Consider the following 16,901-nt stretch of genomic DNA (forward strand, 5'->3'; position numbering starts at 1 on the left):
AATGTCCTTCTGGGTTCAGTTCCAAAGAAAAAGACACTGGAGACATGGAGGCTGCTTGGAAAGATGGTTTAATGGTGGAGAGAACCACATGGCTTGAATCCTGAACAGAAAAGGTGATCACATGCTTCAATGTTGGGTGAAGAAAAAGAGAAGAGCGGCAGAAGGGCTGAAAATTCCTGGCTTTATACTCTCTGTTCGGCCCCACCTCTCTGTTTCCTTTTCCTGTGTAATAAATGTATTCTGATTGATTGTCAGACTCCCATGGGGCCAAGTTTGAGTTTCCAGATGCCATGTCGTGAGTTGGGTAATACTATCATGCCTTAATCCCATCACTTTGGAGCTGAAGGGGAGAACTCTTTATTATGTAGAATAGATTGGCTTGGACATCTTATTGGACCATTAAGAGAAGTGGGGCTATTAAGAGTGAGTCTGTTTTCTGCCTAAAAGCATGTTTTTCCATTTCTGATCCAGAGAAATGTAATATTCTGCCATTTCAATATTTCCTAGGATATTTCATTTTTTCTAGGAGGGGGCTGGGTGCTAACTTCCTACACAACCTAATCCTATTTCTTGTTTCTTGATATAGTCAGCTCAACTTGTCACCGGAGCATGCTCTTCCTTGTGATTGATTTTTAATGCTTTAATAAGTATTCTAAAAATATATATATTTGATGGAAGAGTCTTGTTTGTCTTACACAGGTATAATCATTACATGTGTTTAACAGGGTGCCCCATAGGCTTTTCTGCATACATATTTTTATTGCTTTTTTAAAAAATAAAAAATAAAAACACATGGTCACATTGCACTCTCTTCTGGTGAGAAATAGGAAGTGCAGTTGATATATTTAAACTATTTTAGGGCTTAATATGCTTAATATGCTTTCCGACTGTCCTTTTAGCCATCAGGGGGGGAAAGCGCTATATTAGTCGTCCTCCTTTCAATCCCTATTCTGTCTCCCCCCCCCACCTTGACAACAGATGGTAAAATTCCAATTTAAGGTATAAGGAATGTTCAGCAAAGAGCTTTGTCCTCCCCATTTCTCAATATCACTAGCCAGTGGGAAACGATACTCTAATATAATGTTGCTGTCTTAAGACAGTTTTGATCAACTGTTAAGACTCAAAGCGTTAGCCATTGGTCTAGAATCAATTTTTCCTGCTTTACCTGCAGATCACCTCTCCACATTGTATCAGGTCTGTAGCTAATCAGTGAAATAGCAGGAGTGATATCAGCTTTTCCTCCCTCCAAAGCACAAGTTATACTTTATCCAAGTGCAAAATTCAAATTATACTTTATCCAATTTTAACATGAATGTATTTGTATTATTATATACAAATTATATAGGTGGCTTGGGGCGAAGACACTCTTACAATGCGGAAGGTTGAGAGTTCAATCCTAGGTAGTGGCAGATATTTCTCTCCTAGGGTACAAAGCAAAAATATCTACAGCAAACCACATAGCATCAAGAAGGGCATCCAGCCACTAAATGCTCAGCTCCATTCAGTCTCCCTGACTCTATGAATTAAGGGATTACAGGGTCTTAAAAAAAGGGTTTTTTATTGTATACAAATTATTATAAACTATAGTTATAAAATAGTAATTGTAAATAGCAATTGTAAAAAAAATAGCAATGTATTGAGATTTGCATTATTCTTTCTAGGGAGGGATGGGGGTTATACAAAGACTAGGAAAGTCTGTACTCTAGAAACAAATACAGGAGGAAAAATAATGGAGGGAGGTAGAAATGGAGCCACCAATTGAATCTCTTGTATACAGACACACACAGACATGTAACTGTTGTAATTTATATATACCATATATGTATACATATACATTTGTAGCTTTATTAAAGCAATTTCCAGCCACAGGAAATTTAAGCGTTGTTCATATGAATGCCTATTCCCCGGTGAGTTTCTCGCACTGCGAACCAGTGATGCGGATTATTAAATCATCTGCAGGCATTACTTTTGCCTGAATGAATTCCCTACTCAAGTCCCATTTTGAAACGAGATAGTAGAGGAGATAAAGAAAACGTGCAGCCCTTGGTCAATTACAGGTGACCTCGAAAAGCCCAGCAGTTCGGGCTCGATGATAGAGCAGGAAATCCTAGCAGAGCAAATTAAACCAAGAACTTGGGGGAGCCCAGAAGATGCCATGGATATTATATATGGTTTCCCAGTAAACACCGGCGTATCTTTTGTGTCTCTGAGAATGGAAGGAGACTTCGTCTTTATGTTTACTTGGGTTTATTAGTCATGGCGGTGGAACATCAATTCCGCGCATCTCGAACACCGTATTTTCTAATTCAGGGCTCTCCAACCTTGGCAACTTTTAAGACTTGTGGACTTCAACTCCCAGAATTTCTCAGCCAGCTTTGCTGGTTTGGTGGCTGAGGAATTCTGGGAGTTAATGTCCACAGGTCTTAAAGTTGCCAAGGTTGGAGACCCCTGTTCTAATTTCATGCCCCTTCTCGTTCATCTCAAAGTCCTGCTTTCGTTAAGCCCCACCCCCTCGCTGAGCCCTCATTCAATGCCCCACTTTCAAAGACACCGGACTTTTCTTTCTTTCCGCCACCCCTTTCGCCTCCCTTCCCCCTTAATGGTTTCATCCTCCTTGAGTGGGCCAATCATTTCCAACCACCTCCGCGTTTCGCTCAGTTTCTCTTTTGAGACATGAACAAGTGAAACGCGTTAATCTCTCCTGCTCGGTCGGCGCGCGCGTCCTACACAGCAACCTAGCGACGACTGGCGTCTTTTTATTTCCAACGCCGGCTTGATTTCTCGCGAGATGTTGGACGGCTCGCGCGTCCTATAGCAACCTAGCGACGACTGGCGTCTTTTTATTTCCAACGCCGGCTTGATTTCTCGCGATATGTTGGACGGCTCGCGCGTCCTATAGCAACCTAGCGACGACTGGCGTCTTTTTATTTCCAACGCCGGCTTGATTTCTCGCGTGATGTTGGACGGTTCCAAGATGGATGCGGCAGACTCGGTTCCTTCGATGGCGGAGTCCTGGCTGCGTACTCGGGATGTCCTTCTCCGTGAAGGGCCTGAAGATTTCGGGTCGCTGCTTCTTTCAGCTCCGGTTCTGGAAGGGTTGAAGGCGGCAGGCTTCCTAAGGCCTTCTCCGGTGCAGCTCAAAGCTATTCCGCTAGGCCGTTGCGGTTTAGGTGAGGTGAGGGGAGGTTGGGGAGAGACTACAGAAACGGCTGTAGCGAGGGAAGGCCCCGGGCTACTCAGGTGCTGCGGTGTCAGTCTGCGCGTGGTGGGTCCGTATCCTTCCGTCCGTTAGCGTGATGGAAAAATACTCGGGAAATGTGAGAAGTTTTAGAAGAGATCCGTGCGTCCTTTTGCAGGCCTATTACTTTGACCCAAAGGTGATTTTTTTCAGGAGGCAACTGGACTTTCTTGTTTTTCTTTGAAGACGTTTCGCTTCTCATCCAAGAAGTTTCTTTAGCTCTGACTGGATGGTGGGGAATGGAAGGATATATATATATATATATTTATATTTATATACATTTATAAGTCCATTCCATTCCATTGAAGGATTTATAAATATATATTCTTTTTCTTATTCTTCTTGTGCCATATCTGTCATAGGCCGTTAGCGATCATGTTGGCAATCCTATTTTTGTCAACAGCCACATGAAAAAGTGCTGAGTTTTGTCCAAACCAGTCCCTTAGGTTTTGAAACCATGATGTTCTTCTGCCTGGACCTCATTTGCCTTCAATTTTTTCCTGGAGAATTAAGTGAAGGATGCCATATTTTTCTGGGTGTCACATCACATGTCCAAAATATAAATATATTATAAATATTTCTATAAATAATTTTATATAAATATAAATTTATACCCCCACCCATTCCCCACTATCCAGTCAGAGCTGACAAAGCTTCTTGGATGAGAAGCGAAACGTCTTCAGAGAAAAACAAGTCCAGTTGCCTTCTGAAAAAAGCACTTTTGGGACAACCACGACCTGGATGACTGAGAATCTCCATAGACTTTGACTATCACTTTAAGGATAACTGATTGGAATTTAATGCAGTGTAACAGTTTTCTTGTGTTTCTGCTTATGTGTTATACTTCCAAATGCCATCAAGGGAAAGTAATATCTCTGGTGGGCTCCAGAGATTCCACTGCCATTAGCGATACAGGTAGGCCTTGGCTTACGACCACAACTGAGCTCAAACTTTCCATTGTTATACGAGACAGTTAAGTGAGTTTTGCCCCATTGTATGACCTTTCTTGCCAAGTTAATTACTGCAGTTGTTAAGTTAGTAACACGGGTTAAGTGCATCTGGTTTTGATTTTACCAGAGGGACACAAAAAGTGATCACGTGACTCCTGGACACTGTAACCATCTAAATACATGCTAATTGCCAATTGTCTGATTTTTGATCACATGACTATGGGGATGCTGCAATAGTCGTAAGTGTGAAAAATGGTTATGAAACAGTCATAAAACACTTTTTTCACTGCTGTTTTCACTTTGAATGGTTCACAAATGGTTCTAAGTCAAGGACTACTTGTATGTGACAAAAAGATTAGTTGGACTTATCAAAGAAAACTGGTACAGTTTAAGCTTTCAAGGAATCTTAGATATACCCCCACCCTCAAATCATGATTAAGGAGAACTGTATTAATTTATATACAGTAACCTTTTTGTTCGGACTTCCAAAAGATTGATGCTTTCTGACATGTATTTTTCTTTGTCTTTTAGACCTTATTGTGCAAGCAAAGTCAGGCACAGGTAAAACCTGTGTGTTTTCAACTATTGCACTTGACTCCCTTATCTTGGAAAACTCAGTGACTCAGGTAAGGGCAATACTGTTTAAATTCAGACAGGAACATCCATGTCAAAAGCAAACATAGCAATCAGCTGTAGTGATATTGCTGTTGTGCATGTTGCTGTTTAGAAGTATATTTGTAATATTATCTGTATTTGTCATCTAAAATTCCTGATTTGAGTCTGCTTCTAGCTGACTATATAAGTGCAGTTAATTGAATCAGGTACTGATTATCTGATCTCTTCTAATTTGAGAATTATTATTCTAGGTTGTTTGTGTTTGGGGTGAGTAGTTCTTGGATGATCTCAAAAACCTAAATGGACCAAAATTTTAGAACAGTTGGCTAAATTGGGAAGTAGAAGAAATGTTAAAAAGAAGACAATGCTAAATAATTTATCTGTTGCCAAGAAAGCTATGTGGATAAATCCATGGAATCACCATATGGAGGATACTTTGCTTTTAATTTTATTTTTTCCAAGTATTTAATTATATTTATTTGCTGGTCTGAGAAGGGTAGATAATTTGAATTTCAGTTGATTTTTTACTGTTAATTAGAGAATTAATATTTGTTTTAGATTCTAGTCTTGGCACCTACCCGAGAGATTGCTGTGCAGATACATGCAGTAATTACAACTATTGGGATCAAAATGGAAGGTTTGGAATGTCATGTCTTCATTGGAGGAACTCCTGTAAATCAAGATAAAATGAGACTTAAAAAGTGTCATATAGCTGTAGGCTCACCTGGTAAGGAAACATTGTATCTGAGATGTTTTAATCCCATTATTTCATGTGCTGGATAACTGTATGAAATAAAAAAAATAATATTCACATATTTTAGAAAACAATAGTTTGATTAAAAAAATAATTAGGGTAACCTAATGTGTTGGACTAGTGCACACAAGATCAACTCCATTCTTTAACAGTGGAAGGTTGTTATGCTAGTTAAGTTGCCATCACTTGTCCCATGTCCTATTATTATTTTGGGAAAAACTTGGAAAAGGAATGTAATATATGTTGTGTTGAATATCTGGTGAAAAAATTATATATAAGCCTAGTGAAGGAGTGAATAAAAACATTGTAGACATTATTCTAGAGACAGTACAGCTAGTTCTTGTTTAGCAACTGACTTTACGTTTGCAACTCAATGCTTGCATTTACAACCTTCACATGTTTATAAAGAAAAGCTGAAGTAAGATCATAAGCACAGTTGCAGTTAATGAACACTGCTAGTCCAACTTGTGGTTGTTAAACAAGGTCTTTCTACATATATACTGTATTTCGTTGATCTGTATAGATTTACATGATAGTGCCTCTTTTCTTATTGCTGCTTTTTTTCTTCAAGGTCGCATTAAACAACTTATAGATCTGGACTATTTGAATACATCCAGCATTCGTCTTTTCATTCTTGATGAAGCAGACAAGCTTCTGGAAGAAGGCAGCTTCCAGGAACAAGTAAAGTAAGTATAGTTAGTTACACATGATTTCTTCTTTTTTTAATGTGTAAGGTTTGCATAAATATAATGGTCTGAGAAATTTGTGAATAGGCTTGGAACAAATGTGGGAATACAATCCTGGAAATGCAGAAGTTCTGTAGTCTAGGGATTTCTTTATTGATTTTTCAGTATTTGTAAACTGAAAAAAATAATTTTAATAATGCCTAAAAATAATTCTGTGTAGTTAACGAAGAAACATAAAGACCTTTCAGATGCAAAAAGGATTAGAGCCATGTATCTCTTGGGTCAGTATATTCCACAATATGAAAGCCATTATCAAATAAACTCGCCTTTTACTTCACAGTCCTCTTATCTCACATTTAGGTATATTCTTAGTTCCTGGACATAGTAGCACCCTGTAGAAAGGTAGCCAATGATGTAAATAATGTTATATAACTTATTCTTGGGGTTATGTCTTTCTAACGAGCTGGTGGCAAAGTTTAAGAATAGGAATGACCACCTTTATCAATACTACCTCTAAGCACATTATCTTGACAGTCTTTGTCTTGCTTACCAAGACTGGTAAAATTTAAGTGCATTAGAGTCATTCCTCAGTTGTTTTTTTAAAACATTTCTTAGTACTTGCTGATCTACTTTAATATTCTGTTCTGAAGATCTTTACTTGAACTGGCGAAGCACATATAATAGTGTCTAATGTGAAGCTGTTTTATGTTTACTATTATCTTAATTTTTGTTTGTTGCACTGGCTATCCATATAATTATCCATATGAATATCCATATTGTATGGATTATCCATACAATATGGCTTATTGGTATTTTAAGCAATTGGAAATAATATGTATACATATTCACGTGCCCCCCGCCCCCCTTCCTCAACATATTTATTGTGAACAATGTTTTCTTTTTTTCCACATCTTAGTTGGATTTATTCTTCTCTACCAGCCAATAAGCAGATGTTGGCAGTTTCAGCCACCTATCCTGAATCCTTAGCTAATACTTTGACTAAATACATGAGGGAACCCACTTTTGTGAAGCTGAATTCTACTGACCCAAGTCTTCTTGGTAAATGAGTTTTTTATTTATTTTTGTACAGATATCCAGTATTTATGGAATTTATGATTAAATGTGCATCATATAGGTTATATATTCTGTTCAGCTGTTTTATGTAGTAACTCTCAGCGTTCCAAATACCTTACAAAAGTAAATCATAGTCCAAGGCAAAATATTGCTCAAAGTTCCAATTTATTAAAAGAGCCATATTGGCACATCTGGGAAAGCCCAAATCTAAAAGCTTCCCGGTTTCCCCCACCTAGTTGAAAGTTCAAGATCTTGCCCCCACATCCACAAGTCCATCACATGGTCCAATCTCCCACTGCTACGCTGGCAGTTCCACCCATCCAATTCCGGTCAAGTGCAGAGGTGCAGAGACAAAGGATGACATTGGCTTTCTAGAAAGAATTTTGTTATTGCTACATAGTATGTAACTCCTTACAATCCCCCCTCCCATTTTTCCACAATAGAAAATGCATAATAGAATAATAGAAAGTGTGGCAGGCCAAAGATCCAAAAGAAAAGATGGCAGCAGGTCGAACAGGCTATAACCACATACTGTGGTGCAAATGTATTAATTGTTAAATATGTTTCTTTCTCAAGGCATTTTTGATTTTCCATATGATATATAAGCCTATTCTGTTTTGGTTAGGATTGAAGCAGTACTACAAAGTTGTGAATTCTTACCCATTACCCCATAAGACCTTTGAGGAGAAGGCTGAGCATTTACAGGAGCTCTTCAGGAAAATACCGTTCAACCAGGCTTTGGTTTTCTCAAATCTACATAGCCGGTATTCTGAATTTTGTTTTGTTTTTAAATCTGAAAAGGTTCAAAGAAAATTTTGGGGGGCTTGGTAGTCATGTACATTAAATGCATGTCAAATGCATATAATATTGAGGTAAAAGAAAAGGATTAGGATTTTGCTTTAAAAAGTTTGGAAGTGTTTTGGCCCTCCCCCATGCACAGTATTCCTCCTATTCAGTAAAGCAACCCACATTTTTTCAGACCTGTCTCAATAAGCATAGGGTAGAGATTGTGTGGTGAAACCATGCCTTCCAATCATTTTCAAAGCATCCACACCCCCAGCAAGTATATAGTTAAGACCGCTGAGCCCATTAATTTATAGAACTGAGATGTTTGATCATTAAAAGTTAAGCACATTGCATAAGAGTCAATATTCTTTTCTTAAAAAACCCTGTCCATTTTGTTTTAAGAATCTACCTCCTTTTGATATATTTTTTTACAAATCAAGAATTTATTACTAATAGAGCAGAATAAGCTATGAGAGGAAAAAATCTTCACAGTGTTATATCTCCATAAAAAGCAATATGGTTTTATGGAAGTAGCCACTTTGTTTCTGCCACATATAAGGCAGTTTAAATAACTGGAAAAGAAAACTATTACGACAGAGGAAACAACACATACATGTATATATAGAAGTCTCTTTCTGACGTTTTATTTTTCTGTCTTAAAGAGCTCAACACTTGGCTGATATATTGTCGTCCAAAGGTTTTCCTGCTGAGTGTATTTCAGGTAAGCTTGTAGATTTGTTGTTATTTTTTTGAGTATTGTGTACATAAAAATTGTTATTTTAAAAGGTACATGCATGTAAATTCAGTAAGTTTTCCTCCTGAGTAAATATAACTCAGTATATCTTTAAGTGGTATTGAATTATATTGTACTGTTAATGTAGTTTTCCAGTAGTAATATCATTTGCCCTGTGCTCTTCCCACTATTTCTGGAATGTCTGTCCCTAAGATGGGTGCAGATTTGAGCATGTAGAAAGTGTTGAACCCAGTGACTGGAAATTCCATTGTGAAATAGAAATCTACTGGTTAAGGCATCATTGCTAGAAACTGGGAGACTCAGCTTTAGTCCCATCTCAGGCACAAAACCAGCTAAGTGACCATGGCCCTAATTTCTAACAAATTTATATAGTCTTACCACATTTGTTTCTAAGTTACACTTTAAATGTTATACATTAAATTCTGCTCTCAGCATTCTTGCCAAAAAGTTCTTGCCAGACAGTTAAGTATGCATTTATTTAAAGTTGTTGATGACTAACATGTTACTGTTTTCTTCAGGTTTGAGGTCAGCCAGTTTTCTTAAGAATTCAGCTAGTAGAGTTCATGTATTTCCTTCACTTTTCGTTTTCATTACTTATTTATTTTTGTTTTTCAAGGCAGTATGAATCAGAACCAGCGACTTGATGCCATGGCTAAGCTGAAGCAGTTTCATTGCAGAGTGTTAATTTCTACAGATTTGGTTAGTTTCCTAATTCGTTTTATATAGCTAATAAAATTACTTCATACAAGACTAATTCAAGGGATCTAGAAATGTTAACCATAGCTAACATATTGTTTTTAACAGTAGACAACTATTATATAAACATTTCGCTATCTGAAGCTTTGCTATTTATCTCTTTTGCATTTTATTATACCATTTTTGTAGGATTTTCAGCAAGAGAAAGATACAATTACCAACTTTAGATTTAATTCTATTTTATAATACACATATTAATTTAATTTATAAAACATTGAATATTTGAATTGAATATTTCTGAATACAATTGATTTTTTCAGGATTCTGCCTGCTGTCCTCAGCATATGCTTTTATAGAGTGTAGGCTGTTATATTAAGGAAACTCTTTTTGAATTGGAACACTTGCATTTGACCCAAGCCATTAAGAATCTGCATTGTTTTTACTTTATGACATTGCAATGTGGGAAAAGAAGTCTAAGAAGATAACTTCTCTAATTTGCTTGGCTTAGCTTCTACTCTCAAACACTTTGCTTTTTCTTTACTTTCAGACTTCCCGTGGAATTGATGCCGAGAAGGTGAATCTGGTTGTTAACTTAGATGTGCCTTTGGATTGGGAAACATATATGCATCGGATTGGTAGAGCTGGACGCTTTGGTAAACACTCTTTACCACTCTACTGTTTTGTGGAAGCAAAATGGACCAACGGTTTTGTCCAACTGATCTTAATCTCTGCTTTATTGTAGGAACTTTAGGATTAGCTGTGACATACTGCTGTCGTGGAGAGGAAGAAAATATGATGATGAAAATTGCACAAAAATGTAATCTTCAGCTTCTTTCTTTACCAGGTAAGATCCTGTACATGATCATAATTTTATGAATTTAAGTATTTTGAATTTAAGCCTTTGAAAATGGTGTTCCAGAGATGATCACATTAGACAGTAATTGTGTACACTTAATTGTGCATTCATAGTCTTATTCAGAATCTTAATATTTAATGAAAGGTTTTTTTTAAAGGAGGAATTACTGGAGTTATGCATGTCACATGCACTTCAGTACATGTTACAAATAATTAAATAATGAATATTTATTATTCCTTATCATGAACACTTTGAACATTTTGTATTGGTGTTGAGGAAACAGTTCACTTTATCTACTACAAGTATGCTTGGAAATGGTTTAAAACAAGGTAGACATTCTAAGTTATGTTTAGCAGTTGGTTACACTTACTGGAAGATGGAGAATATTTTTTTATGGATGTCAGAAGAAAAGATATCCAAATTCATTAGCCTGCACTTTGAGATATCGTACTTGTTCTATAGCACTAGGTACAATCATTTAGTTTCTGGTAATGCTTTTGTTTATCTTTCCTCATTTTAAAATGAATACTTGTAACAATTAAAAACATGTCTGCTTTGTCTTGTATTTAAAACATGCTTCATTTAAGTTTTGTGTTTCCAGATCCTGATTTTTTCACTTTAATATAGTGGAGTCTGAAAAATAAAAACATAAGATTTTAAATAATGTAAACATTGAAGTTATGATATGTTATCAACTGATTCAGTCACCCATGGCTGATTTTGTTTTTCTTTTCCTTGAAGAAACTTTGCCACCAGAGCTGCTGGAACATTTTGAAGGAGGACATGTAGAAGTCACTGCTGTCCCATATCCCAATGCATCTGCTCATACAGGTCTGTTGCCAACTAAAAGGCCAGAAGAGACAAGGCAACCCCCAACAAAAAGTGCTAGTACAGAGATGATTGTTTCTGATAACTGTCCAGTAGCCAAGCCAAAACATAAGCTTCTTAAAAATAGAACAGAGCATGCTAAAACAACAGTGAATAGAAATAAACATGACAATATCCCACTGGAAAAATACCAAGAGGAATCTGATTGTGAAACTGCTGTGCACAATAACGAACAGGTGGACAAAGAAAGTTTAAAGAACATGCTTCCTAAAATCCCTTGCCTGTCTTCTTTTAAGAACCAGGATTCTGTCTGCTTATGGAGCATGGTTGATTTTATTGAGGATTATGAATATTTCATTAAGGAAGGATTGGAGAGAGATGTAGAGATTATAAGAACTTACGTAAATCCCAGAAGGCAAGATAAAGAGTTAGATTCTTCAGATTTAATAGGAATGGAATCCAGTAAGTACATGGAAGCAACAACTGGGACATTGGCTGGGGAATCTGATGATGATAGCATTTCTTGTAGTTCTGAATCATCCATATGTAGCCAAGAGAATCAATCCTGTATCAAGACCTCTTCAGATGTGCAGCAAACAAATAATAGTATACTGTCAAATGACCAGATGCATCCTCAGCAGTTTAGTCCTGCCCTTAAACAGAAGCAAGACACTTTTCTGGTCCAAAAGAAGATGAAAGGGAATGTGAAACAGAGTAAACAGATCAAGCGTGATCACTATCAGTCCATTCATCTCATGAAAACTGAACTTACAGAAGAAGCATCTCAAAGCAAAAGTGCTTCTTTGCCTCACAATGAGAATTTAACTCCTGATGAATATTGGAGAGGATATTACCGGGCATGGCGGAAGCATTATATTGAAGCTTCTCGTTTATACTACCAAAAATACCAGAGACCATTAAACATGCTGACTGCATATCATGCTAATGCAATCTATCTGGAAGAATTGCTGAGGAAAGATCGGTAATATTAAAAGTAGTATGTGTCTCTCGTCATACCTAAATTATACTTTATGTTTAGGTATCTTAAGTGTACTCATTTGATGTGTCTTATTTTGTATACATTTCAATCAAACCATTTTGCTAATAAACTGGACAAGAAATAATGTCATTTTGTTAGTAGCTATTGCCATGTTGTCTTTGTATTAGAATCAATCTATGGAATGGTATGTGGAGAAGACCTTGGGAGACTGAGCAAAAAGATGCTGCCCAAGGGAACATTCAGAGAAAAAACAGCATAGTGTGCAACTAGGTAGTGGGGAGCCAAGAGACTTAGAAAGAGAGCCTCTCTATTTTCTCAAGCTGTAAAGGAAAAGGGGGTGGAGAAGAATTGTATTTTCAGACCTGCAAGATTGACATCAGCCTCATGGGGTAAACCAGAGAAGAATCAGAACCAGATGAGCTAATTGTACTTTATTGTAAAGCTACACTGACAGAATCTTATAAAGTACAATTCTCATAAGAATTAAGGCAGGACACCTCTTCATTAAGTTCAAGTTATCAACAACAGCCACTGGTTTGACATGTAACTTAGAACAGCATGTTATATGATTAGGAATTTGGCAAAGAGCAAAACATAATTGTGTCCCATGGGTAATTATGGAAATGCTTAGGAAGCAAAGGGAATATAAACTAAAGTACAAGAAGGCATGATATCATACAACTCTATGGCACACTCTTCATTGCCATAGACCTTTTTTAAAAATTAAACTCTTACAATCCTGAAAATAATAAAATCTAACTAGAACTAATACTTAGAATAAACAAAAAAATATAGTTAAAAATGCAGAAATCAAAGAAAAGATAAGTGACTTCCCATTTTTTGCAACATTTATCAGTATAATTAACCTCTTAATGGTTACAACATTGTTTACATTTTTCTATAATTATTTTCCTCCTAAGCATCAAAACTATATATCATAACTTCATTTTAAAGATACAACATTGTTCTGGAATGGGTTAAATGGCTAAAGAATCCGAATGGGATAGATGGAATGGGATAAATGGGTAAAGATAAGAACATCTTAGAAGCTTCCAAAGAGGAATTGGAGAATCGTAGATTGTTTGCTTCTCATCCGACTCCGGTTAATTCTCCAATTAATCTAAAACTTGTGTGACACTATGCTCTACCAAGTCTAGCCCTTCTCCTTAAAAGAAATTGAGCCCCTGGAGAACACCATATTGCTGGTGATTTATTAAAAGCCAATATTATCTAGTAGTGGAAGTCTATTTGGCTAAACTCTTTAATAACATAAAAATCTATGGCCAACTTTCCCAGGGTTGGAATACAAGCATAGTGATCCAAATATGAAAGAGGTGATTGTATCCACCAAGCAAACTATAGATTGATTAGTCTGATTTCACATTACAGCTAAAATTTATGCAAAACACCTGACTAATAAATTAGAGAACTGGGTCATCAATAATAGCTTGCAGAGAAACAGGCAGGGCTTGGAGCAGGAATTACAACAATTGATCATGATTTTGTATTGACTTATGAGATGCGTGTGTAAAATAGGCCCATAGGAAACTACTGCCTTTGTGGATTTTCATGAACTTTTTGATTATATTGATAAAGCCAAACCATTGATTAAGCTAGATGAGTTGAATTTGGATAAAATGTTATTAATTTTAATCATGCTTTTATATAGAAATATTCAAATTCAGGTTAGGATCATCCTGGTAGGGCACCTGACAAATATCAAGACTTCGAAAGGGATAAAATGAGGGGCGGGGTTTGCACATTTCCTTTTTACTGTATTTATTAATTTTGTACTTATAGTTACAGTTCAAATTTGAAATGCTTATTCTTGGATGTCTGCCTCTTAAACGACCATTATTTTTTGTAGTTTTCTTCAAACCTTTTAGATACAATCACTGTGCTTTTCCAAAAGTGTGAAAGATGGGTTTGAGACATATTCCTATCCTGGGGAAAAAAATCATTTGAAAAATATTTTGATTGGTCATAAAGTTCCATAGACCAGAATGCCGTTTTTTCTCCTTAGTTCCCCAATTTGCTATTATTAAATGTTTATAAGAAAATAGTAGGGGCAACAGAACAAAGCCTAGTTGGCTAACTTAACTTTATTCAATTTCTAGACCGCCCCTCTCTCAAAAGAGACTCGGGGCGGTGTACAGTCATATTAAAATAATTGAACAATAAATATACATGGTATAAATACAAAATAAATAAATTAAATATAGGACTGGAGGAGGTAGTAATGATTCACTGTACAATTTAGTTAGGTTAGATTAAAATTTTAAAAATTATAAAAACATTTACCCTAAAAACTATCCCAAAATAAAATATCCACCAGGAGGTAAGAGTAGAACTATAAGTGGGCCAGGCCGGCTATTCGGAACAGGTGAGTCTTAAGTTTTTGTCGGAAGGAGCGGAAGTTGGTAGTAGTTCTAATATCTAGGGAAATATAAAGGTTTAGTCTAGATTTTATAATGTTCTTAAACCATTTAAAGGATTTTAGAAACCATTCTTTTCAGATAATAGCTTTTATGCATGATCTAGTCTTCGATAAAACATTTAAGATCCCTCTCATTACAGTGTTCAATAGGTGGTGCCATTGACACTCTGCTATATGTAGTCCTGTTCATTTTGTTGCTGAAAACCACATGAAATATAAATTTCTATATTTAAAAAAAACATCCATACATTAATATATTTAATTTATTTTATCTTATTTGCCAATATAATACTTGTATTGATATCTCCAATTTTACTTTTAAAGAAGCTATGCATTGAGTGAAAGTGAGATAATGTGTGATTCAAATTCATTGGGTGAACTTTTAGCAGATCTAGTCAATCTGCTACATGGGCCCTAATTTTCGAAATCCTATTAATGATGAAACAACATTGCACATAAGTGTGTTTTCTAGTGTGTGTTGTCCTACACATACGCAAAAACTTCAATCAGAAGTGAAATTACCAAATTAGCTCCAAAACTAATTTCTCTGCTTTGTTTCAGTTGTTTTATATCTATCTAGCACCTCATAATTGAAACTGAGTTGGGTAGATGTCTTAAATTCTGGCTCTTATATTCTAATGCTGCCTTATGACCTTGTGCCAATTACTCTTTCAGCCCTAGGAAGCAGACAATGGTAATCCATTTCTGAAATCTTTCCAAGAAAATCGCAAGCATTATTCCAGGAAGTTGCCAGGAGTAATTGCTGACTCAAAGGTGCAAAAAATAAATTCTAGTACCTAGAGAATCTTGTCTCATTGCTTATCAACTGGTGTAGAATCCAAGACATACTCTTCTCCTTCCTATGCTTTTACTCACTACCATTAGTTGTTATGTTAGAACTCATATGATTTTCCTTTGTACAAGGGCCTGATTTTCTGCTGTGTGTTGTTTTACATATATAGACGTAATCATGTCATTCAAATGAATAACTTTCATCATGATTTATATATGTGCATGGAGTATCATACTTACTGAGCATTGTGTTCACAAGAATGAAGCCTGCTATTTCATTGTAATATTTATGATGGGTAAAGATTTTTCAGGTTTTTGCATCCCTCATCAGACAAGGTTTTGCATGGGGGATTTTTAAATTCCCTTTTATCTTTCCCAGTACTGTAGTCTTTATCTGGAGTTTCCTGTTTTTTTTTAAAGTGGATAATTCTAAACATACCAAACTATTGGTATGCCTCTGATCTTCAGACCACATGGCACAGCCCAGAATAATAATTTTTCCACATAGTTGCTTTTGTACATGAGCAACATAATCAAGCTAAGAAAAATTATTGGTGCCCAGATTGTAACAGAATATTTTAAAAAGCATAAAGCGGTGATGTTATATTTTATTTGACTGCCAAAATCCCAGAAAATAAGAAAAAGAACTCGGACCACTGCTTAAAGTTTGTTCAAAATCATCTTGAAATGTAAAGAGTAAAATGAAGCACAGGTAAAGTGTTTCATTAAAAATCAATGCAATCTCTGAAACTTGCAACAAGTATGACCTACTGTTCAATTTCCATTATCTTTATGCTTGACTTTGCCATAGGGGACCAAATATATCTTGATTTCATCTAGCATGACGGTATTTTCAAAGGCTGCTGTGCTAATAATCAACTGGAGTGCCATTTCAACAGATCTTTAACCTAGAAGCATATTTTTTACCCTATTAACCTATAATTACTTTTACAAAATGATGCTGTCTGGTTTTAAAAATGACTTACAATGCACAAATATGTACCAGTCCTATCTTTAGTAATTTATCTTTATTTAGTAATTAGAAATAATTCATACTTCATTCATTAGCAGTGTGAGAATCAACACATTTCAGTTTTGCCTGTGTTAGGCTCTTCTTTTTTTCCTTTGGAACTTTGAAGTTTGTCTTTAACACTTCTGTTGAATATCCTTGATAGATTATGTTCTATTGAGTCAGAGTTGACTCTTGAGAGTTGAGTTGAGAGATATTTTTTTGTCTGGGCAATCTCATCCCCAGTTGGTCCTTTAGGATCAACTTGGGATCAGATGAACCCGTCCACCCACCTTAATGAATATCCCTAGGTTATAAATTATTAGCATATGAATATTTTTAAATTTTTAATTAAGGTACAAAGTAAAAGCCAAACATTGAACAATTGTTAATTATTAGATATGTACTACCCAATGTTTTCAACAC

At 36.0% G+C, this 16,901-nt stretch overlaps 1 protein-coding gene across 1 annotated transcript; it reads left to right on the forward strand.

The window, feature by feature from the left end:
- The first annotated feature begins 2,893 nt into the window (after positions 1-2,893).
- DDX20 (DEAD-box helicase 20) lies at positions 2,894-12,377 on the forward strand. Its single transcript, XM_081947445.1, has 11 exons — positions 2,894-3,170; positions 4,720-4,814; positions 5,362-5,530; positions 6,129-6,243; positions 7,160-7,302; positions 7,943-8,081; positions 8,766-8,824; positions 9,474-9,556; positions 10,101-10,206; positions 10,296-10,397; positions 11,151-12,377. The coding sequence occupies exons 1-11, from the start codon at positions 2,957-2,959 to the stop codon at positions 12,221-12,223; spliced, it is 2,298 nt and encodes a 765-aa protein (XP_081803571.1). The 5' UTR covers positions 2,894-2,956; the 3' UTR covers positions 12,224-12,377.
- The last annotated feature ends 4,524 nt before the right edge of the window (positions 12,378-16,901 follow it).

Source organism: Natrix helvetica, assembly GCF_964273705.1.
Source record: "Natrix helvetica genome assembly, chromosome: 3".
Classification (NCBI taxonomy): Eukaryota; Metazoa; Chordata; class Lepidosauria; order Squamata; family Natricidae; genus Natrix; species Natrix helvetica.